Genomic DNA, 24,117 nt, shown 5'->3' with positions numbered 1-24,117 from the left:
GGTACCATTTCTGATGCTCAGAAAGAGACTTCAGGAGCACCTAGCCCCAGGGATGATCCTGGCCTCTTCTGTCCCTGGCTTATTTTCTAATGGTCCACTGCAATTGGCACCCAGCTGTGAGACAGCTGTGAGCACAGAAGTGTGCAGACATTTCCCAGCCTTCAACACACCATATGTTCTCCTTGGCCAGGAGCCCATCCAGCCCATGTACAGTGCAATGTGGATGTATGGGGAGTTAATTCTCTTCAGACAAGCATCCAGCCCTGCTGTGGGGACATCCTGGGAGCTATTCCTGCAGGGGCTGCTCAGAAGTCCAGTGAGACTGACCTGTCTGTCCCAGGCAATTTCCCTATGACATGTGTTGTGCTGTTGGCCTTCAAGCCTTCACATCTGCAGTCTCCTCACACAGACTTCCCAGCCTGTGCTTTCAGGTACCCCCTCTCAGACCAAGTCCCTTCTCCCTTCTTACCTGCTGAATGACAATGCTAACCTAGTCACCTCATGGGTGGGTCACAGGTGAACTAGATAAAGGCAAGAAGTCTGCAGAATGTGCTCTCTCTCTCTCTCTCTCTCTCTCTCTCTCTCTCTCTCTCTCTCTCTCTCTCTCTGTGTGTGTGTGTGTCTGAGAGAGAGAGAGAGAGAGAGAGAGAGAGAGAGAGAGAGAGAGAACATGTCTCTTTTCTAAAGTGAGCAAGCAGAAGCCAAATCAGTTTTCATTATCGGCCTTAGCAGTAAGATGAACTCACAGAGCCCTACAGAAGGAGGAGGTGAGGCTGCTGCCCAGTGCATCTCATTTACTGCCCAGCTCCATCCCCAGAACAAAGCATCTTGGGAAATGGAAGCGTGGCCCTGAATTTCCATCTTCCCCAGTAGGAATTAAAAAAAAAAAAACTCTTTGCAAGATGATGAGAGTTCTCTCTCTCTCTCTCTGTCACACACACACACACACACACACACACACACACACACACACACACGGGATAGGTGGCCATACAGCAGTCCTCGACAGGGTCTCTGTTGTTTGCTGCTGTGTGTGCCAGAATCACCTGAGGATTCTGTCTCCACCTCCCATCTTGCCATAGGAGTGTTGGTCATACAGACACACACTACTGTGTCTGGCATTGCCTGGGTTCTGGGATCTGAACTGAGATCTCCTTTTTTTGTCAAGCTCCTTACCTGCTGAGCCATCTCCCCAGCCCTGGTGTACAGATACAAGAATTCTCATTGGCCGTCTGTGTACATAATTTTGACTACCAAACAGAAACACTTCCAAAGATCTCTTTTCATTTGTGTGATTTCATTTAAAAGTTGCTACTTTGACACTCCTCCAGAGATGTCCCCTTACCTTGAGGTATTGTTGTTAATTACTAGTAATTAATTATTTGTTAATTTTATGCTCTGCCAGGCATTGTCAGCCAGTGCCCTTGGAACTTGCGATGCCCTGTGACTGAAGCACAGGCAGTGTCCCCTCTGTGTCACATCTCGGTTTGTGCTGTCTCTGTTGGTTTTTAAGTCTTCAATTTCTTTGAGGAATTTTTTTGTTTGGTTTTTGTTTGGTTTGGTTTTGTTTTTGACTCAGTCTCTTTTAGCCCCAGGCTGGCCTCAAATGCACTCTATAACTGTAAAAGTTACTTTTCTGTTGCTGTGATACAACACCATGACCAAGGCAGCTCACAGGAGAGTTTATTTGGGTTTACAGTTCGGAAGGATGAGAGCCCGGCATGGCAGGGAGGCACGGCAGCCAGCGCAGAAGCTTAGGGCTCACATCTTGAACCACGAGCACAAAGCAGAAAGAACAAACTGAAAGTCGAGCAAGGCCTTAAGCTCTCAAAGCTCACTCCCAGTGACACACTTCCTCCAGCAAGGCCACACCTCCTAAGCCTCCCCAAAGAGCACCATCCACTGGGGACCTAGTATTCAAATGCATGAGCCCATGGGGGACATGTCAAATCACCACAGTAGCCATGATGACCCTCAGCTCCTGGTGCCCCCAACATCCTCCTCACTAGGGCTGGGGTTACAGGCATACACCACCACACCTTGAATCCTTGGTGGAATCTGTATATTTGTCAGATTAATTCAACCAAAAGACAAAATTATCATCCTCCAATTTGCTAATCATTATCCAATTCACTGACTAGTAAACTGTACAAAAACAATTTATCACTATGTGCTGATCACAAAGGAAAACAATGATTACCCGGCTGGCTTCTCCACACTGTGGGGTCTCCCACACCCTCATACAGGCCATGAGGGCCCAGGCCCAATCACAGTAAAATTGTATGAAGCTCCATAGAACCTCAACACCTCCTTCTACACCCTTTCACAGCTGTGATAAGGAAGAGACCTTGACCCTGCATTGGAAGCCCCATGACGTCCTGCTCTTAAATACCGGTAGCAGTTGAAGAGAAAGCTCCACAAAGCTCCTGTTTTTAGAAGTCTTTAGTCCTACACTGTGCATAACAGAGAGCTCAGGGCATCTCTCCACATGGGATCATTCCGTGTGACATTCCTTTGCCTGCTTTGTCATGGGAAAGAAGCCTCCAGACCAATCTGGGCTTCACTCTGCAAGAGATCAAAGAGATAAAGTATGGCTGTCACCCCAGCGCAGCGTCACAAGCTGCCAGCTCAGATCAACTAACTATACATAACCAACTCTGTGCAGTTGTTCTGGGGACCAGAAGTAGGAAGTCAGAGTACTGACAGAGCCCCACTTCTCTGCTGGCTGGTGATGGACAGTATCCTTAGTGCCCCAGCACCCTCAGTCTTTCATATCCTTAGTACCTAGCATCCTCAGTCCTCCCGCATCCTTAGTCTTCCTGCAACCCCAGTGCTGCCGCATACTTAGTCTTCTGGTACTCTGTGTTCCCACACCCACAGGGTGGGTGCTTTGGCTGGCAGCTGCATGCCCCACCCAGCCTTCTCCATGCTTACAGTCTCAGTGAACCCCATTATCTCTTCTCCGTTCTCCTTTGCCTACAAAGACAGGAATCAGATGAACCAGGCCACCCCAGGGTGACTGCACCACCACCACCACCACCACCACCACCACCACCACCACCACCACCTACCACCACCACCACCATCACCCACCACCCACCACCAGCACCACCACCACATACCAGGTGACTGTTTCCAGAGTTCACATTCACAGGTACTATATGATTACAAGTGTACAACTTAAGCCACAACAGAAAGTTACAGTATTTTATACCCGCTATCTAGACAAAGAAAAGGAAGGGAAGGTCAAGGGAGGGAGAATGTAGCCAGCACCTACTGCAATTGTCAGTGTATTGATTACATACACACACACAGTACTGATGACCAGACCTAGGGCCTTGCACATGCTAGGCAAGGGCTCTATCACTGAGCTACATCCCTAGCCCCTGTTGTTTATTTATAGTGCCCATTGCTCAGTAGCAGCCAGGTAGCATTCTAATGATGTGTGTGCTGGCTGCATTCTCCCTCCCTCAGTACTAGCAACAACCCCAACGTTATTATGTCCAGTTTCCTGGTGAGAAAACTGAGGCCCAGAATCTTCAAGGAAGTGGTAAAGGCAGAGTTTGAATAGGGGGGTATGGTCATAAGGAGGCTTCTGTATTCCTTACTTGTCTGACAGGAGTGTAAGGGGTGAATCATTTATTCTGGGTCCTGGTCAGAGGGTACAGTCCATCATGGCAGGGAAGGCATGTGACAGGAACATGAGGCTGCTTCTCACATCTCTGGGCACCAGGAAGCAGAGAGACATGAATGTCGATGCTCACTTCTCTTTCTCCACTTCTCCCTTTCCTTCTGTCTGGGGTCCTAAGCCATAGGACGGTAGGTACCATCCACACTCAGGGTAGGTCTTCCCTCCTTAGATAAACCTCTCAGGAAACATCCTCAAGGACACATCCAGAAGTGTGCCCCTAGGTGATTCTAAATCTAGAGAAGCTGACAGAGGAGATGAACCACCACAACCCTGGTGTGTGTGTGTGTGTGTGTGTGTGTGTGTGTGTGTGTGTGTGTGTGTATCTCATATGTTTGCACAGTCAGGCCATAGACATGAGTGAGCTTTGCAGACACCAAGTCATTGCCTTGGCCATTGCATCAAGCCTGAGGAAGAAGGCTCGAGGCAGGGATGATTTTTCCAGGCCCCACAGCTAAGGGGCAGCATTCTGGGATGGCCCCAGCTCTCTGTGTTTTAAATACAGGGTTCTGTTATGGGGGATGTTTGAAATGCAGCATTGGGCTGTGATTGACTTCAGCTCTGTTTGTGAGGCACACCCATAGCTCCAGACACCACTTCATTGATCTGGAAGAGCTCAGGGCTGAAAGTCTGACCCAGACTTGGCCTGGCAGGATGTGGGGACTCAGAAATCCATGACAGCAATGGAAAAGAACTCCAGCAGGTGCCACAGACTGAACTATGTGTCCCCCAATTCACCACAGGGCTCCAAGCCTACAGAGTGGCTGTGCCTGCAGATGGACATGTAAGGAGGTAATGAAGTGAAATAAGGTTCCAAGGGTGGGTCCTGATCCATAGACCTGGCATCGCTGCCATGTAGGGACATAGTCCGAGAGTGGCATATGCATGCAACCCTGATCCACCAACTGTGTTCACCCAACATTTGGGCCAAGGAAACATGCAGCCTTTTCTAGTACAGAAATAACTCTAAGCCCACATGGGAAAATGTGACATGATTAGGCAGTGGGATTTATTAATTAATTATATTGCTGTGATGAAACACCATGACCAAGGCTTATAGAAGAAAACCTTTAATTGGGCTTACAGTTTGGGAGAGTTAGGGTCCATGATGGCCAAGCAAAGGCATAGTGGTAGAAACGGCTGAGAGTTCACATCTTGATCTTCAAGTAGGAGGCAGAAGGTGAACTGGGAATGAATCTTTTGAAACCACAAAGCCTGTTCTCAGTGATACAGTTCCTCTAACAAAACCACACCTCCTAACCCTTCCCAAACAGGTCCAAGAAGTATTTAAACAGGAACCTATGAAGGCCATTTGAATTCAAATCACTATAGGGGACACATCTTATGACTGTGCAATAAGGACACCACCTCCTTGGGCTCTGCAGCTTTTGATCCTCCATGTGCACATGGCACAGCATTAGGAACAAATCAGTGACTCAGGAAATGTTCTGAGCATGGACTGAATGAGGCTACGGTTTCTGCCAATTAGCTCAGAGACTTTCTCATTAAGAAGCCCTTCCTTCATTTCCCAAAGGAGACCGGCAATCCTTAGAACTTACTAGAACGAGAGATCAGGCCAGGGACCCTGAAAGCTGACTAACATGGTGTCTGGGAAAGCAGAACTGTTCTAGCTCTAATCTCCCAGGATGCAGCTGCACCCTGCCCCACAGCCTTCAGAGTCCTTTCTTCCAGACTGCAAGCGTGTGGCCCTAGGAAGGAGAGAACATATGAATTTGTTCAAAGAGGCTGAAGACAGGAAGCTGCTTCCCGACTTCTTGGCACAGGATTCAGAGTCCAGCCAAGGGCCGTGGTGGTCTCCCACAAAGTGAGCTCCTGCTGGTACTAATGAGCACCCACAGGGCTGGTGAGGCCCTACACAGTCCAACACATCAGGGTTCCCTGGGCTAGCATGGAGCTCATAGCAGCAGCATGGCTCTCAGAGACCCTGTAAGACATGCAAGCTCACTCTCAGTCCCCTCGTGAGCTGTCATGGGGAACTTATCCCCAAACGTATTGGCTGTTAGGACACAGCCTGCAGAGCAGTGAGGAGGAAGCCAGGCCAGCTCTAAGCTTCTTTGCTGACTTAATTGGTAGACATTTAACATACTTCCCCCATTCCTGCCACTCTCCACATCTGTATTTCTGTCATGCTTCCTGTTCCCTGTAGCAGGAGTTCTGTGCTCATTCATTCATTCAGAACATGTCAGGGGACCGTGCATGCAAAACAGCTCCACAGCAAATGATAGTGAAAATAATTATTTGTTGAACGTCAATTGTGTCCCACCTCTGTGGGTAAAAGTGACTTTAGTCCCCAAACAACCTGATAGCTGGACTTTATTATTTCAGTTTATGGAATCAAGTATAGCAGATAGGAAGTGGTTAACTAGTCCTGGGTCACACAAGGGAGGCAGGGCAGGATGTGAAGCCCAGGCCATCGTGGCTCCCAGGCCCACATCCTTTCCATCATATGGCAGTGTCCCCTACATTGTCCCTTTGTCGGGGGAGATTACTCATTGGATTAAACACTTCAAGCATGAAGACAGATCACCCTAGTCAAGATTGAAAGAAGTTCCCCCAGAGAGGCAGACACAGGGGCAAAGAAAGCCGGATGAGAAAAGGTTATGGGGTAGCTATGATGGGACAAGGAGGCCTCCTGGGAGATATGTCTGCTCAACACATCCTCAGAAGAGACTCTTCCAGGCAGGCGAAGTGATGGGTGTCCCAGACAGAAGGAACAACATGGGCCAGGCACAGAGGCAAGTCTGTAGAGTGGGGTAATGCCTTCTCCAGCGCAGCATCCAGAGCAGCAGGGAAGAGGGAGCTCAGACAGCGCTCTGTGCCCCAGTTAAGAACTTCAGCTGCATTTGTGGGATAGGGCCCCCGTACAGGCCATCAGCCTGATCACCTTGGAGAAGAGACCTTGGAAACGAGTGACCCCACTGGAGATGCCGAAGTCCTGAGCTTTGGGCAGGGAGGAGTTCCTGGACTCTAGAGATGAAAGGCATCCTGGCACAGGGTTACATGGCTATAATTCCATTATTCATGAGGCTAGAGCAGGGAGTTCTTGAGCTTGAGACCAGCCTAGGTTATATAGTAAGATCCTGCCATAAAGTTAAATAGAAAATATGATACATAAAATAAAAAATTGGAACCAGCAAAGTCTCAGAGATGTGGTATCTAGGTGTCTGTGATCACAAGGCGTTTAGAGCAGGTAACTGTTCTCTGACCCAGGTTGTGAGGGCATATTGGGCCTTCTTTGAGTAAGGATGGTAACTAGGAAGTGGGACAGGGAAGGAAAGCTGGAAAAAAAAAGGGAAGTTGGTGGCTGGGGCTCATCCAGAGGCAGGTTCAGCTGTGGTGACCAGGGCTCTACCCCTTACCCCCACAACACTCCCACCTGGCAACCCATCAGCTCCAGGGACAGTGTGGCACCAGCAATCCGGGTGTCCTGCTTTTCTTTGTTGTTCTTGTTCCATCATTAGCCAAGGACACTCCATGGGTGCTCACTGCTGGGGACCAAGCCCTGCCTTAGGCGGGGACAGCCCTGCCGGAGAGGGGCTACGGTAAGCTGCAAGAGGCAGTGGACTGCACCTGCCACAGTGACACAGGGGACAGACGACAAGGAGAAGGGACAGGCTTTGTCAGTCTCACTGGTGTAGGTGAATGAGGCTGAGCAGCGTATCTGTACTGTTTCCCCAAGTTGGACATGACACCACCATCTTGAAGCAAAGCATCCATGATGGCCCTCCTGAGAGCTCAGATCCATTAAATCCACTGTGGAGGGAGGGGAGAGGCCCATGAGACCCTTACAAGACCTTCGTCAGGGCCTCAGGAAAATCCCCCTGAGAGTTTAACTATATAAGTATTAATCAGTTGCTGGGGAAGGGTGTCTCAGTGGTGGGGCTGACCTTGCGTCCTGTGTTCCTGGTCTGACTATGTAAGTGTTACTGAGGGGGGGCATCTCAGTGGTGGAGCTGTCTTTGAGTCCCGTGCTTCTGGTCTCACTATGTAAGTGTTAAACAGTCACTGAAGAGGGGCAACTCAGTGGCATCCCACTCTGCCTTTGAGTGCCCCATGTTCCTATAAATGGCCCCAATAAGTTCGCTGGTTCAGCAAGCTGGACTTGAACCAAGACCTTTCTTTGGTCTGCCACTGTCCACCCATCTGGATGAGATATTTCTTTAGGTCTCCTCAGGGAAAGTCCCACAACATCATGGGACTGGAGAGCTGGGTTTTATTACTGTGAACTCAGCTCTGAGAGCAGACAGCCACCTTCTGGGCTCCCAGAAATATTGGTCTCTTCCTCTGTATCAGTTAGACGAACTACCTGACGGGAAGCAGCTTCAGGAAAGAAGGGCTTATTTGGGCTCCTGCTGGGTGGGCACAGTCCATCCTGTCAGGGGAGGGAGGACAACAGGAGCTGTGCTAGCCACGGCGGCGGCAGGAGCATGAGCCACACCACATCTACAGTCAAGAAGAAGAGAGACCAGGGCCGGGATTCTCCTTTTTATCGAGTCCAGGACTCCAGCTCATGGATGATGCCACCCACAGCTAAATGAGTCTCCTTGCCTTACGTTAAGTCAGTCTAGAAACTCCCCACAGACATGCCCACAAGTTTGTCTCCTAGATGATCCTAAGCCCAATCAAACGGTCAGTGAAGCCTAACCACTGCACCCCCATCGTGAGCTTAGGCCCGGGATGTCCTTGGAGCCTCGCCCCAACCCCAGGCCCAGGCCTGCATTCCTGTGCTTGTTCCTCTCTGGAGGAGATGGGGACTGAGCTGAAGCTCGATGAACAAGAAGGTGGACAGGCACCGAAATTTCAAAGAAGACAGAGCAACGAGCACATGTGTCCATGGATGTCTGCATTGCTCAAATTCCAGGATGTTCTTCAGCTGCTAAAAGTTCCCTTCCTCTAGCTGCCTGGGGCACCCTTCAGTACCCCCCCCCCATACAGCTTAGCCCCAGGTTGTCATTCTCATAAAAACATCTCTGGTTGGAGAGGGTCTCCTGCTATAGCAAAAACCCCAAACCCCAATAAACCAAAGCCCCAGCATCAGTGCCATCATTCAGAGCAATCACAGAAAGCAGGGATTATGCAGCTCAAACATAGTCGAAAATTAGCGAGCAAAGGGTAACCCAGTGGTTAGGGTCCTGAGGATTGCCCTATACTGGAACAGAGGAAAGGGTATGCTAGAGTGTGGGATAGGTGTGCGTATGTGTGTGTGCGTGTGCGTGTGTGCGTGTGTGCATGCGTGTGCGTGTGCATGCGTGCGTGCGTGCATGCGTGCGTGCGTGTGTGTGTGTGTGTGTGTGTGTGTGTGTGTGTGTGTGTCCCTTTGGGAGGAGCAAGGAGCCTCTTACTCTTTGCCTCACCCCAGGAGGTGCTTGGCGATATCCGGAGGTCTTTTAGATCGTCACAACTGTGGGTAGAATCCAGGGACAGTGTCGAACATCCTACCATGTACCAATGCTCCCACTGCAGCTACTCAGTCCAAGATGTCCTTGGTACCAAAGTGGAGATCCCTGTTGTGGGGGAAGGTTCTAAAAAAATTTTTTTTAAACTTTATTTTATGTGCATTGGTGTGAGGGTGTCAGATCCCCTGGAACTGGAATTATAGACAGTTGTGAACTGCTATGTGGGTGCTGGGAATTGAACCCGGGTCCTCTAGAAGAGCAGCCAGTGCTCTTAACCACTGGGCCATCTCTCCAAACTTCAAGTATATAGGCTGGTTTTGTGGTTTGTTTGTTTGTTTGTTTTTTCTTTTTTCTTTTTTAGTTTTTCTGAGACAGGGTTTCTCTGTGTAGCTTTGTGTCTTTCCAAGAACTCACTCTGTAGCCCAGGCTGGCCTCGAACTCACAGAGATCTGCCTGCCTCTGCCTCCTGAGTGCTGGGATTAAAAGTGTGTGCCACCACCGCCAGGCGGAAGGTTCTAGATTTACCATCTGAGCCATGCTAACAAACATCACCCTGGCACCTGTTCTCTGCCAGGCACCTCCTGGTGCTGACAGGTGATGGTGTATGTGTTGGGGAGGGGGGGGCTTAGAGAATCAGTAATAGTGCAAGAGGGGATGCTGGGAAGAGAAAATGCAGGGAGAGAGAGTCAGGCCCTGGAGATGTCAGCAAGGACGAGGTTGTGGAGGGAAATTATGATGAGCTCTGTGCATTGAATTTGGCTGAGGACTTCAAGGTGAAAGCGGGGGAGATAAAGCTTCCCATATTTTGTAATGGAAATATGGATATCAAGGAAGTGAGGGCCATATTTTCCTGCTCACAAACTCTGGGCCTGTTTTATGACATGGACGTTACATCTTGAACTCGGAAGACAATTTCAAAATCCAGTGGGTTAGTGTGCAGTGAAGATCCAGCCACTTCTCACCTGCACCCTCAATCAGTGCTGGCAAAACCATTAAATCAGATCTTCCAAAGAGACACTTGGAAGCCGCTCACAGTACCGCTGAAGCCCTTCTGGGCTCGCCGCCTGGAAAATCTGGAGTAGACTTAGCCACTTTACTTTTCTGCTTCAAAAGAGCAATTTCACAGGCCTGAGGTGCAGGAGGCATGTCATTAAGGACACTGCCTGCTGTGTCAGGAATGGACTGTCCACAGGAGCCCTCCGCTGCTGCTGCCTCTCCCTGTAGGGGGAAGACTGAGAGCAATGAATATTCAGGCTTCCACTCCGAATGCATGCGGTGTGATCTGGCTGTTAGAATCTCAGGGGTCTGCTTGTACAAGGGGTAAAATACAGTTCCTCCAACGGCTGGGAATTTGCAATGCTTGACTTGGAAATACATCCATCAAGAGAGCGTGTAGCTCTTCACTCTCCCGTTTGAGACCTATTACACTCCCGGACATTCACATTCCAGAGGGTCGTGTGAAAAGGGTCCTAATGAGGGTCATGAGGTTCAATCCTCTTCCACCCATAGAGCGAAGTTGGGGTTGGCAAACTTGTGGCCAACCTCCAGACACCCAGTGAGGATGGGCCAGGCACACAGGAGGTGCTCAATGAATTTTCACTGGAAGAGCAGTTCTGGTGGGAGAGCTCTAAGCAAGGTTTGACATGCTTGATGCTATGCAATTTTTCCCCAGCATGAGGGGCAGGACTGTAAATAGAAGGTAAATGGGACAACTGTCCCGGAAGATGGTTTGAACACCGGGCATGCTCTGCTTTTCTGTGTGTGTGGGGTGGGGGGAATTAAGAGACCCAGCTTCTTTCTCAGCCCACTTGGTGACCTCAGAAAAATTGGTGCACGTCTCTGGGCCCCTACCTCCCCATTTTCAAACCCAGTTTTGGTATAGACTCCAGGAGATCAAAGACCCCTGACAAGGGTATGTCCAGATATTGGGGCCCATTCAGGGCCAGCATCCTAGAGGGCCAACATCCCAATCCCTGTCGGTCCTTCTTCGCAGCCTTCCAAACATTTCTGGGCAAAGCAGATGTCTCCCAAGAGCTGGAGGAGGTACTGGCCGAGAGCCGTGTGCAGAGGAACCTCCGCCTGATGTCGGTGCTGGAGCTGCTGAGGGCGCCTTTTGTCCGCTGGCAGGTCATCACCGTTGTCATCACCATGGCCAGCTACCAGCTATGTGGACTCAATGCGGTGAGTATACTCTCCTTCCCCAACATTTACACACCAGCATCAACAGAGAAAGGGAGGGAGGCCAGAATGGGGGTGGCTCAGAATGTGAGCCCTGGATGTCTGACTTCAAAACCCTGGCTCTGGAAGTCTCCACTGAGGCTGTGCCTTTGAACATCTGTAGAACTTGGCTGGTCCTCAGTTCCCATCTCTGTAGAATAGGATAGAATGGAGAGGACTTATCCACACAGCCAGCACAATTGTCCCTTGCACTAATACCTGTTGTCCTACTGTGTGTTCCTGGAAATAGGGTATCACAGCTCTCAATAAACAGACACAGGAAGTCAAAGGGACAGCGGACCAAAATGATTTAAATAGAAGCGATCTTGGTGGTGCTGGCTTCATCTTATCGGAGTCTAAGCTGAGCCCTCTCTGGAGTCTCCAAGCTTCTAGCTCTCTTCAACATTCCAGAAGGCAAAAATCCCCAAATCTGAGAAGTGAGGAAGCTGAGTGTGGTTGCTTCTGGGGAACCAAGTGGGATGCCTCACCTTGGGATGTGGTCAGCTGTCCATCCACCAAGGGATGCAGACAGGCTTGCAGGCACACAGCACCGAGAGCATTTAACAGAGGCAGGGAAGGGGAGCTGTGGGGAGGGCCCAGGGAGCCCAGATGATGGACCTCAGCCTTTATACCTGCTCCACAAGAGTCTAGCACCCCCTGCTATTGTGTGGGATAGTGTTCAGGTGGGAGAGGGAGTGGCCTTGGAGCTCCTGTCCAGGAAGACTGCAGCCACACATTCTGCCTAATGTCAACATCTCCAGATTCTATTTTCGGAAACTCTGGTATAAAATGAGGTCACTTCTTCCTTAGCCATTCTTGCTTTTTTGCCTTGGTCTGGTTAAGAGAGAACAATGTGGAGCGGAGAGTTAAGAGCTCAGTCTAGGTCCAGAGCGGCCATGGCCGGTTCTGCCGTTTTTTTTCTCCCTCAGGCAAGTTCAAGGTCAGGTATATCAGACCCTCCTTGTTCTGAAGGGAGAGGAAGGATGCACTGTTTCCTAAGGTTCATACTTAGAGTCTTAAGGACATGTGAGGTTCATGCTTAATGAGGCAGTTAGATGGAGAGCCATGACATTGCTGGGCAGACCTTCTCCTCCACCAGGACCTAATTTCCCTGCGGATCCTATATAACAGATGAATTCTGCCAGTGTGTCTTCAAGCCCCACTGCACAGAGGTGTGCCAGAAAAATCTATCTGGTGGGCTGCGGGGTGGTGACTGTTTCTACCTTCCCGGCTCACACGCTTTCCCTGACACAGGACAAAGTGCTTTGGACTAAGTCAGAGGCCTGGCTTCCCACCTCGCTGTCACCATGTACCTATAGCAAGCAACCTGGGCCATCTGCTCCCCCTGGCCTGACTTTATGCACTCAGTTGTGCTCCTGATCAGGTGCACACATAGCACCTTGTGGGGCCCAGAGCTGTCCTTCAGGCCCCGCTGTTAAGCACAGAGGTACTGAGGCATTTCCCCAGAGGTTCCTTGCTAGAAGCCGCGGAAAGGAGATTTGGGCACCAAACTGTCTGAATCCCAAGTTCTAGGTATGTAAGCCCTAAGCAGTGAGGGACCTCCATGCCCCCTCAGGGTACTCCAAATGTGTCTCTCATGCTGTCCCCACCACACCCATAGGCAGCCACAGAGCAATGCTTCTCTCAGTTTATAGACCAAGGGACACACGTGCTGGTTGGTGGTAAATGCCAGCAGCAAGCCTGACACACCGACTTGGGTCCAGGCCCTCCTCTGAACTGCAGCTTTCTCATCCATACCGCAGAGGCCATGGCCAAGAACTAACCCAGACAAAAACAGTAGGTAGCTTTAAAAAGTGTGTTGTCCGTCACTTAGATGACTATGGTCTGTCAATTGGGAGACACTGGTCAATACAGCCAGTCACCTTCCCATTGGTTCCCAAGAAGTCATACAGGGTATATAGGACTTCTTATATGAGAAGACATTGTATCTTACAGGTAGCTCAAGGTCCAGGGAGCATGGTGCTGGCCCTGCCAAGTCACACCTGCTCCCTCCTCTAAGTCCCCAGCACCTGCACCAGGCCAGGGCTTCTCAACCCCACAAACTGTTTACACCTGAGGCTGGAAACCACCATCCTGAAGTTACATGATGTTCAGTGTCATCCTTGGCCCCTGTCCAGCTGCAGCCCTGGAGGTCAAGTTGCCCTGGCTGAGAACCACTCTATTAAATAGACCTTATGTACTGCTCAGGCCACTGATGCCCGAGTCCCTGCTGGCTTCCACGTTCTTCAGATTGTGCCAATGCTGAGTTACCAGCCTTTAGTTATCACGTTGGGTGGACCTGCCATTTGTCTCCTTTCAGTCACCTATGGGACAGGCTTGAGTCAGGACTCAGCATTTTCAGTGAAAGCAGCGTCACATTCCTGCAAAGGAGAGCTGGTCTGATGGAGCACACTGATCTGGAAACTCCAGACGCTGAGGCAGAAGGGTTGGGAATTTGATGCCAGTCTGCAAAGCACCCTGAGCAGGTGTTCTCATCGTGACTTACACATCAGCAATGTTATCTGCAGCCAAGCTAGCAGGAGACTAACAGCGCATTGCCCAGCCGTGTGGCCTCTAAGATCAGCTATTTTAAAAATAAGATCAAGTGATGCTAAAGGACCTTGAGGGTGTTACTCCACTCCCTTACCCACCCCTCTCCTCTCCCTCCTCTCAGTACAAAGGGAATCTCTAAGAAGGAACTAAGAGATAGGGAGAGGGCCCCGTTGGTAAAGCGCTTACTGTGTGCATGAGGACCTGACGTCCATCTCCAGAACCTACATTCAAAAGGCTAATATGGTGGCGCATGCCTGTAATCCCAGCACTGGGAGACAGACAAGGGGACCCGGGACTCAGTGGCCAGCCACCTAGCAATCAGCAAGCCCAAGCTAGTGAGAGGACAGGGTGGATACACCTGGAATGACACCTGAGGTTGACCTCAGATCTACACACACACACACACACACACACACACACACACACACACACACACACATGCACGCACGCACGCACGCAGTCAACATACAAGGAATGGGACAGACTGTCTAATGTCTGAGCTGAGGACACTCACCAAAGGCGTTTTATGGGTCAGGGCTTCAACCTGGTAACAATTCTCCCTTGTGTCTGTCCTGTGTGTGGCCGTTTTCAAACCCTGCCTATTTTAGCTGGTTTAGTCCCAAGGCACCCTTAGTCTCTGCACATCCTGGCCTGAAGCCTAGCCTGGTGTTTCATTGCACAGCTATTGAGAGCACAGGATGGGGTCAGGAAAAAGCACCCAAGCTTTGACCTGGATAAGGACCTGAGCATGACACACAGAGAAAAAGCAAGTAGGTTCCGCCCAGCAGGGATGAAGCCCAGGCAAGCACTCAGAAAATGCTTAATACATGAGCAAGCCTAAGCCTCAAAGCAGAGCCATAGATCAGTCTGTGGAAAGAACCCATCCCTGGGGAGAGCATAATATAAATGAATTACATCCCTCTGGTGTATCCATTTCTTGTCACCGCTGGACAAAAATAAACCACAGCACTAACAGTCACAGGCTTCAGACCACTTGCCATCGTACAGCTCAGGAGGTCAGAGGTCCTCACATCAAATCAAGCCATACTCCTCCTGGACACACCAGGAGAAAAGCCATTCCTCTGTTTTCCTAGTTTTCTAGGAGCTGCCTCCTCTCCTTGGCTTGTGGCCTCCTCCTCCATCTTCAGAGTTAGCAGCATTTAGCAATACAGTAGGTTTGAATGTCTCTCCCTCCCCTGCGTCTCTGACCAACTCTGCCTCCCCATTTCCCCTCTATAAGGAGAGATCGCATCCATAGCTCTCTCAGGTGATCCAGAAAAACCTGAACCATGTTTAGAGTCAGATTTGCTGTGTAAACTAAGATTCCCAGACCATGGTTCTGATCACCATGTCCAGCAAGCATGTCCAGGTCAGCATTGTCTTGCTCTGGGTGTTGTAGTCTGAACATGGACTGTCCCCCACAGGGTCATGTGTTAGGGCACATGGTCCCCAGGTGGTGGTGCTGTTCAGGGATGCTGTGGACAGCTTAGAAAATGGAGATGAGCAGGTTGGAAGTGTGTCCCGGTGGGACAGGTCTCAGGGGTCACAGTCCGGGTTCCTATTTGCTCTCTACTTCTTGGTCTGTGAGACTGTGTGGAGTCTCACCTCCATGAATCCCGCCATGACACACTGTACCCTCTCACATCGTGAGCCCAGACAGAACAAAAACCATCCACTTAAGTTACTTCTTGTCAGCTTGGTCACCACCAGAAAAGTCACTAATACACGGGACAAAGATAAGGCAGACATCGGCACATGTTGGCAAAGAAGGTCAGACCGCATCTCTTAGCCCATGGCCACGGTGTTTACAGCCAAGAGTAGACAGAGGAGCCCTAGGTGACAGTAGAGGGATCTGAATCATGTCACGTACTGTGAAGAGAGTGGGTTCCCGGGGAGGGCACCTCTCCACTCCCGTGTCGTTGTGTGGGGTGAGGCTCTTGCTTTCTCCTCAGTCTTCTCACAGTGTGAAGGGCTAGAATGGTGGCATAACACACTGCCTCATCAAAACACCGCACCAGCAGCTGAAAGCGAGGCATTTGGACAATTGAAACGGAGACTCAGAGAGAGGCCAGCGCTGTTCCTGCTGGGGCTCCTTAAGGATCCATCCCCAAGGAGGATGGCCTCACAGATGCCTCCGACACAGACTGACAACAGAAGCTCTTTTTATCCGATGAGTCTGCATATTTCCAGGGAGAGACGGAACCATCTAGAAGGTGCCTGTTGTTTGTTATATGAAGGCTTTTCCTGGATGCTTCAGCATGTTAGCACCACTGCAGTAGGGAACCTGGGGCAACCTGCAAAAGGGGTGGTGAGTGTAGTTGCTCCTCCTGACTTGGTGAGGTGGGGTGGGGCCAGCCCTGGCTCCATGGCTCTGTGACTCTGAGTGTTCCAGGTGCTTCCTCCTTCCTGTCACAAGGCCCTGAAACTGCCAGATCATATCACCTTCAGTTCACACAGAGGTCCAAGCAAAGGCAGTCACCTCCCGCTCCTTGAAATGAGGTGTGGGGGCAGGGTGCTACATGGATCTGGCAGAATGGGGCAGGCTACCCCTACAGACTTCACAGGCTCCAGGCTGGGGCTAGGGGGCAGGGAGTGAAGGGCAACTCCTGCCTAGTGATGTCTAGATGCATTCAGCAAGATGGCTCAGCCTTCCTCACTACAATGAACACAGCATGGCATACACAATGACCCTCACCACTGACTTCCAACCTGCTGAGGATGTCCACAGCTGCGCCACTGCAGGGAGAAAGGAAACTAGGGAAGGAAAGGATCATGAAACCCGGAGGGGCAAATGAGAGGCCCTGAGCTGAGATGACATGGAGCTGGAGAACAGCTTCTGCAGGAAAATATATACCAAGTGTGGGTGGGGGCTGGAAGCTCTGCCTCCCTGTGAGTGGAAAGAGAGAGTGTGGTGGTACTGAAAACCAGTGAGCTGGGATGACAATAAATAATACTCTTAACCAAGTCTGCAATCCAGCCGTGACTGGGTCTGGGGGACCATGGCTATCCAAAGGGGACACTGAGGGTTGGGAATGATAGATGGCCTCAAATGCACAAGAACTGGTGGGCTAGTGAGGGACAGCCCCTGTGCCCTGCAAAAAAGGTAGCAAGGCTCATACCAATAGCCTGAAGTCCTACCTCTTCCACCTACTCAAATGGGAGGCAGATAACCCAGGGCAGTGGCTGCTTGCTTCAAGGGAGCATTAAAACCCATCTCTGCCAATTGATGCCAAGGATCAGGAACGTAACTCATTTGAATTGTATCTCTGGGTGTGCAGGAGACCCTATAAAGAATTACCTGTCCCTGCAAACCTAACCAGCTGTTGGATACAGGTCAGTCCTGATTTTCCCTAACATGGGAGAATGAATAGCTTCTCAAACAACTGTTTGTAACGAGATAGGTTTAGAAACAAGGGCTTCCTCACACAAGCACTGGAGCAGGGCAGCCAGTGTTGTGCCTGAGTTGTGGGCATCAGTGGCTCTGCCAAGAGATACCAACGTCCCAATGTTTCTGTGAAGAAGCTGCCGACAACTGCTCCATATGATTAAAGGTTCTTAGTGTAGATTTGAGAGAGAGAGAGAGAGAGAGAGAGAGAGAGAGAGAGAGAGAGAGAGAGAGAGAGAGAGAACAGCCAGAGGCATCTGGAAGAGTCCAGAGCAGAGGGAGAAAGGAGGGGACTGGGTATAGCTAGGCCTGGGGTATCAGGAGCGTGGGAGAAAATAGTGGAGATAGAGGGATAGCAAGAGATAGAGAACAGAGCAGAGAGAGAGTAAGAGGAGTAAGAGAGGGAGTAGTGAGCCTAGCTGGGTTATAAGAAGGATGGGTAGCTGTGGGGAGGTATTGCAGTCTGAAAGACCAGCTTCCAAGCTGCTCCAGGGTTAGAAAGAAAATGCCGCAGAGTAGCGAGGCTTAAAAAAAATTTTCTGTCTGAGGGCCTTAGAAATGGAATAAGACTCATACGCATTCTGATGGTCATGTTCTTCATTTTTTCAAGTCAAATTCAAATCCTTTTGTTCTACACACACACACACACACAGAGAGAGAGAGAGAGAGAGAGAGAGAGAGAGAGAGAGAGAGAGAGAGAGAGAGAGATAAAGAGAAAGAGAGAGAGAGAGAGAACAGAAATTCTTCAGGCAATAAAAGTTTCATTTGAAGTTTACATTTCCTTTCTTAAGTAAATGATAAGAAGCAAAGTCATTCTGATAACACACATATTATAAATCTCTCAGCTTCCTAATTAGTGGGGCAGCTGCACCTGTAAAGGAAGACCTGGGCATTCTGTTATCTTACTAAGGAGATAGCCTATAAAGGATATTAGAGGAATTATAAAGCTAACCTAATGGGGGGGGTCTACGAAAAATAGAAAAATTGTACATTATATTCTATATTTCTAAATGCAATAAACATTTTAAACTAACATTTTGTGGTAACAATAGTAAAGGTGTCAGTTTCTCTCAGACTTGGAGTGCTTACTTTGAGAGGGAAATGCGGACTGCAACCAGCATGGCTGGGAGGGATTAACCTCGGGAAGTTCCCTGGTGTGCAGGCTGTAAAGTGAAGGCTGAGGGACAGTGACATTTAAAGCATCCCAAATCTTAAAACATATTCTTCTATCCTGTGTGCAACTTTAGACCAAAAAAAGGAAACTTGTAGCTTTCTCTCAGGGCTAAGAAGTTAGATTGTCCTCTAGCTGAACCTTGAGTCTTGTATCATAAAACTGAGATTGGGAGTTTGTGTGCAGAGAGTTAACTGCCGAAGAATTTGTGCAGGGAGTTAATCACTGGTCTATGTTATTGGCCAGACTTGGCAAGAGAGGAGCTGGCACCATGATAAAGTTGCTTTGTGCCTAATAACCGTGGTTCAACAAATCAAAAAGCTGGCAACTCTGTCCTTGTGCATTTTCTGGGAAGGTTTATCTTATAATGCATTAGCAAGACACCTTTCAAGGCACCTGGTCTAATCTGAGTTTACTTTGAGGCTTTAAATCAGCTAATTGTGTTAAGGCTATCTTTGTAGCTGAGAATAATGTTATTTTCCTATGTCAGCCTGAGCTATGATATAAAATGGGTTTCTAAGTTTCTCACAGTTTTTGTGGAACAATGGGTCTAGTTTTCCTGGAAAAATGGGCCTAGCTATGAAAACATATTTTCATTCATCAAAATTAGAGTTTAAGAAGAAATAATCTTCCTGTCAATCCACAGAAATAAATGTACCCAAATAGTGGAAAACACACTACCAATAGGCTGTGGGAAGAATCCCATAGTTGTTTAGGGAAGAATTATAGTAGCACATGAGAAAATTACAGACAGAAACAAACAATATTTGGAGTCTGTGGCCTTGTAAGCCTTGTTTGAATGAGGTTCCTCCATCAGAGAATCACTCACCTGGTGGGTTGACACCTGAATTATTAATTGCCATCTGCTGTATGTTGCCATGACTCTTGGCAGGGGCGAGAAGCCCATGAGCTGGAGGGAGTTAAGGGTAGAGGAGGAGATGGAAAGGGCAGAATGCTAGCTTGGACTTTGAAATGTGTAACAGGTACCTGTGATACTGAGGGAGCCAGGAGGCTAGCATGGACCTTGATATGCTAATAGGTACTTCAGGTAGCCATATGTCTCTTATGCTGAGGTAAGGGAAACAACTCCTTTTGGTAGATGGGAACCAACCTCACAAGCTCCTGAGGAATGCTGGCTTTTATCTCACAGCCAGAGACCCTTCCACAGTCCAGGTTGAGCTCATTTCTGAATATATGGACTGCCTTTGGGAGATTGGGGAATCGGAGTTTCCTTTGGTCCTGACTGTACGTGTACACAGACCTCAGGAGCATCATTTGTACCATATGTACTGTGGTAGACTTATCATAGCAGTTCCTAGTGGGTGGTAGTAAAATGTTCTGTGGGGTAGAAACAGTTTTTGATTCTCACAAAGCATGCTTATCCCAGGTTAGTTAATGACCCAAGAGGGCTGCTGAGGCTCCAACCATCACATCTCACCACCCTGACCACAGAAAGAAAAGTAGGCCAAAATCAAATCAAATGAACTTGAGAGCATACTCCTTTGATAAAGTTTCTTTAAAAGAAGAGGAGGAAGAGGAGGGGCTGGAGGGAGAGGAGGGCGGCCAGTGAGATGGCTCATCCAGTAAAGGTTCTTACTACCGAGTCTGACCTGCATTCAGTCCCTGGGCCCCACATGATGGAAAGAGGGAACTGACTCCTACAGCTTCTTTTCTGACTTCCTCTCCCCTGACACACACACAGGTACATATGCACTGCCCCACCCCACAATAAATAAATACATAGATGTAAAAATACAATAAGAAGCTTCCTGCCACCCCCACCCATATTTCTGTTGCTACCCTCCTAACTGCAATGCAGTCTAGGAAGCAGTGTCTCAGGGGGGCAGGCATCACTCCCAGGAACACAGGAGTCTGTTAGTGAGGAAAGAGGGGGAGCCATGTGGCCATGTGGCACAGCTTCCCTGTGAGCCTGGACTCAGGGGCACTGTGCAGAGAGATCCTCACACCGTTGTCTAACTTAGGGAGGAGGCTGAGGTCTCTGGATGACCTGTCTGTTCTTTTCTGCATTATAGATCTGGTTCTACACCAACAGCATCTTTTCGAAAGCTGGGATCCCTCAGGACAAGATCCCATACATCACCCTGAGCACTGGTGGAATTGAGACGCTAGCTGCCATCTTCTCTGTAAGTCACCAAGGGCTCCTGAGATTGCCCCAAGGGCTAAGTGGCATGCGGGCACCCAGGGAGATTAACAGGACTTGCTTCATGAGGGTGGCCTTGTCATGGGACGCTGTCTGGCTTTGGGAGAGGTTCAGGCTCCATGACCCTTCACCCACCTAGGCTCTTCTTCTCTGTGTCTCCATGCTTTGTGTCTCCAATGAAAAGCACACTGAAGCCTAGTTCTGACGGTGTGATGTTGGACTGCGTGCTCCACTTCTCTGAGCCTTAGCGGCTTCTCTTGAAGAAGCGCTCACATCTGTCTTCTTGTGGAAGTGTGGTCTGTGCTTCACTCTATAGGCACATGGTACCTGTGGGGTTCTTCAGAAATGAAAGAGGGATGAGCTGACATCTCTGACCTCGAAGGAGATGCTCGAGTGTTCGGTCTCCCCTGCTGATCTCCACAGAACAGGGGGATGTCAGCACAAGCAGGCCGGTTTCCCCACCCCACTGCTGACTTTTCAGCAGATTCTTTTTTTCATGACTTCCCTCCTACTACTGATCCAGTGGCTTTAATGGGGTGCACCATGTAGCCAGGAAAGAGTCTGTATGAGAATTTGCTTTGGTGATGAAGGTTGTATCAGTCCTCCAAAGCCTGTGTTCCATTTTCTACTCACAACAGAGATGGTCTGGGTTCCCATGCCAGCTCTGCTTCTCCTGATACAGGTGACTCTCTGTGGTTCACTTTGCCCATTTACATAAGGACATGTTCCTGCCTCACAGGCACAGGCTGGGAAGTAAACAAATGTCACTAAGTGACTGGCAGGGCTGGAGGATGGTGCATGCTCAGCAGGTGCCCACCGTTCTATGTGGGCAGGTGATTCACACCCTGTCACCTGAAGTGAGGCTGCGTTACATGTCCTTGTATCCTTGCAGAGAACATAGCAGAGACATTGTGTGTGTGTGTGTGTTTGTGTGTGTGTGTGTGTGTGTGTGTGTGTGTGTGTGTGTGTGTGTGCTCATGACTGAGCTTCAGAACTGGACAGCTCTACCTCCCATCCGGGACATCCACTTACCAGCAGGCTGCACTTAGGGAAATTGCTATACATCTCTTAATGGATTTGCACATTTATAAAATTAGCTTTTAACCCTTGTCATCTGTTAAAGCGAGAAATCCACAGAGTCTGCTTAAAGGGCAAAGGGATTTATTAAGAAAGGAAAACTCACAAAACAGAACAGAGGAATTGTTGTGGGGTCCTGGAAAAGGTGAGACATGGTCCCACGCTGTTCTTCCACCTCAAACTGTCCCAGCATCCAAGTCCCACGAGGGAGTGAAGAGAATGGCGGCGTACGCGCATGTGTCTCAGATCTTGAGGGTAGCCGGGAGGCCACACCCCAGGGGCATGTACTTCAAGGTCATAGGCAGGTAGAGCAGTTACCTGCTACATCTCTAGGGCTTCGCTTCAGGGTCATAGAACAGATATCCCCTACAATCTGTGGCAGGCAAAATTAATGGGTTCCAAAGACCCATAGGTCTGAAGTCATAGGCCAGGAGATTGTGTCAAAGGGATCTTCATAGATGGGAGTAGGACCTTGAGCAGTGGAGGTTGCCCGGGGTTATCTGGGCAGGCAATGAACCTTTGAAGTAGCAAAAGATGAGGTCAGAATGTGAGGCTTATCTAGGGAGCACCATTGCTGCCTGGCCTGGAAGATGAGGAAAGAGTGTGGGTACAGAACCCTCGAGGCTTCTGGGAACCTGGAAAGCCAGCGTCTTTTCCTCCCCAGAGTCTCCACCCCAAATGCCGTGAGTTTTGTCCTGTGAGATCTGCTCTAGACCTCTGGCTGCCCCTACTATAAACTGCTACCTTTGAGTTGGCTTAAGCTGCTTGTTAAAGTAACAGCAAGATACTTTAACTCTGGAAGAAAGAGTTGTCATGGAAACAAAAATCAAAGCCCATGGCTGCTCCTTCTCCTCCCCCAAACTCAACATTCAGCAAGTCCTCTGCTCTTTGCAAAGTTTGTGTGACCTGCTTTTCAGGGCCACTCAGACAACTTCACCCAACCCTTCGGGGTAATTTCCTATCAATAAAAGGGCGTCCTGATTATTTTTTCCACTCTCTTCACTGAGATTTTTGACAGTCTATTAAAATGGCTCTGAGGCGTAATAAAACTGAGACAGAAAGACGCGCTCTCTCGTCCTTTTGATCTGCAGTTAATTTGGGCAGCGGCCATCACTCAGCAGCTTGCTGGCTGTAAATAATTGCCATCTTTCAGAACAGCTGGCTTTTCCAGGCTGTTTTGGTGGGGGGGGGGGGGCTTCAACTGTGCTATTCAGATGAGTGAACTTCCGGGGAGTGTCATTCACCCATGAGGATGACCGTCCACTATGGTGTGGTCAGGGGCTCTGGGGAACTGGGGTTGTGTGGACCCAGAGCCATGGGGAGCCAGCTCTGCCTCTGGTAGGATGCACGGGCTCTGCTTTTTAAAGTCAGGGGCAGAATCCACAGTAATGTGCTCTTGTTTGTGGCAGCACAGTTTGGGTCTGCGCTATGTTGAACTAAACACAAATCTTTAAGGGTTTCCAAACTTCCCGGGGGTCCTGCAATTTCAATGTCACAGTCTGCGTTCTCATGGCCATGGTATGAGATACTGGATCTAATACATGCAGAGCATAAAGGTGAGGGGAGCAGGGCAACAACGAGTCTCCTGATCTCCTGGCCCTTTGCTGGTCACAACCTGGGTAACGCTGAGGCCAGACGACCTGCTTTTCTGACCCCCACTTTCTCTGTAGGCAGTAGTGGTGTAACAAGTCATCCCAACAGGTATTGCTGAGGACCACACTCAGTTCAACGGAGACTCAGTGACCTCTCACTTGTAACATGACTCCCTAAAACTCAACTGCTGAAACCCCCAGTCCCTCCCAATGTGACCCCATTTAGAGACAGGTCATTGCAGGTGTTGTTAAGTTAGGATTGGGTCATATAGAGTGGGTTGAGCCCCCAAATTCATTATGTCTTTACAAAAAGGGAAATTTTGGGCACAGACACATGCAGGGAGACAACCACATGAATACTGGAGTCTGGATGCTAAATGACAAGGATCCCAGAATGCAGAAGGCCAAGACAGACCTCAGAAGGCAGGGGTGAGGCTGAGGCAGACTCTCAGGAGGCAGAGGGGGGACTGGGGCAGACCCTCAGAAGGTAGGGGTGGGGCAGAGGCAGACCCTCTCCTCTACCCTCGCAGGGAGTAAGGCTCTGCCAGTGCCTTGATCTTGGAGTTGCAGCTGAGAAAGATGAGGACCATCCCTGCTGTCTGAGCCCTTCTGTCTGCAATGCGCTGTTCCTGCTACCAAGGAAACGAATGCATTGGCTGTTGGTTCCTAGTTCAGAGAACCAAGTGTAGAGGAAGTCAGCAGAGGAGACACTCCATCAGGTAAAAACAGATCTGTGTTGGCCCCACCCCACTCCCTGAAGGTGTCAGCGGCTGCTGGCAGCCTCCTCTGAGCTGGACAGTTCTGAGAATTAGAACTGACAAGGTACTTACTTAGCTCTTGGAGATCTGACTGTTTC

The 24,117-nt window shown here is 49.5% G+C and overlaps 1 protein-coding gene across 3 annotated transcripts in view; it reads left to right on the top strand.

The window, feature by feature from the left end:
* The window catches only part of Slc2a9 (solute carrier family 2 member 9), a 141,031-nt gene that overhangs the window by 74,195 nt on the left and 42,719 nt on the right, over positions 1 to 24,117 (top strand). For all 3 annotated transcript variants that reach the window (XM_028882372.2, XM_037208896.1, XM_028882371.2), the window contains 2 exons: positions 11,099 to 11,286; positions 20,465 to 20,575. In XM_028882372.2, coding sequence (XP_028738205.1) covers positions 11,099 to 11,286; positions 20,465 to 20,575 — 299 coding nt within the window. The remainder of the gene's footprint in view (positions 1 to 11,098; positions 11,287 to 20,464; positions 20,576 to 24,117) is intronic.

Source organism: Peromyscus leucopus, chromosome 10, assembly GCF_004664715.2.
Source record: "Peromyscus leucopus breed LL Stock chromosome 10, UCI_PerLeu_2.1, whole genome shotgun sequence".
NCBI classification, from domain to species: Eukaryota; Metazoa; Chordata; class Mammalia; order Rodentia; family Cricetidae; genus Peromyscus; species Peromyscus leucopus.
Note: the sequence above shows the minus strand (reverse complement) of the source record. Positions and strands in the feature narration are given on the sequence as shown.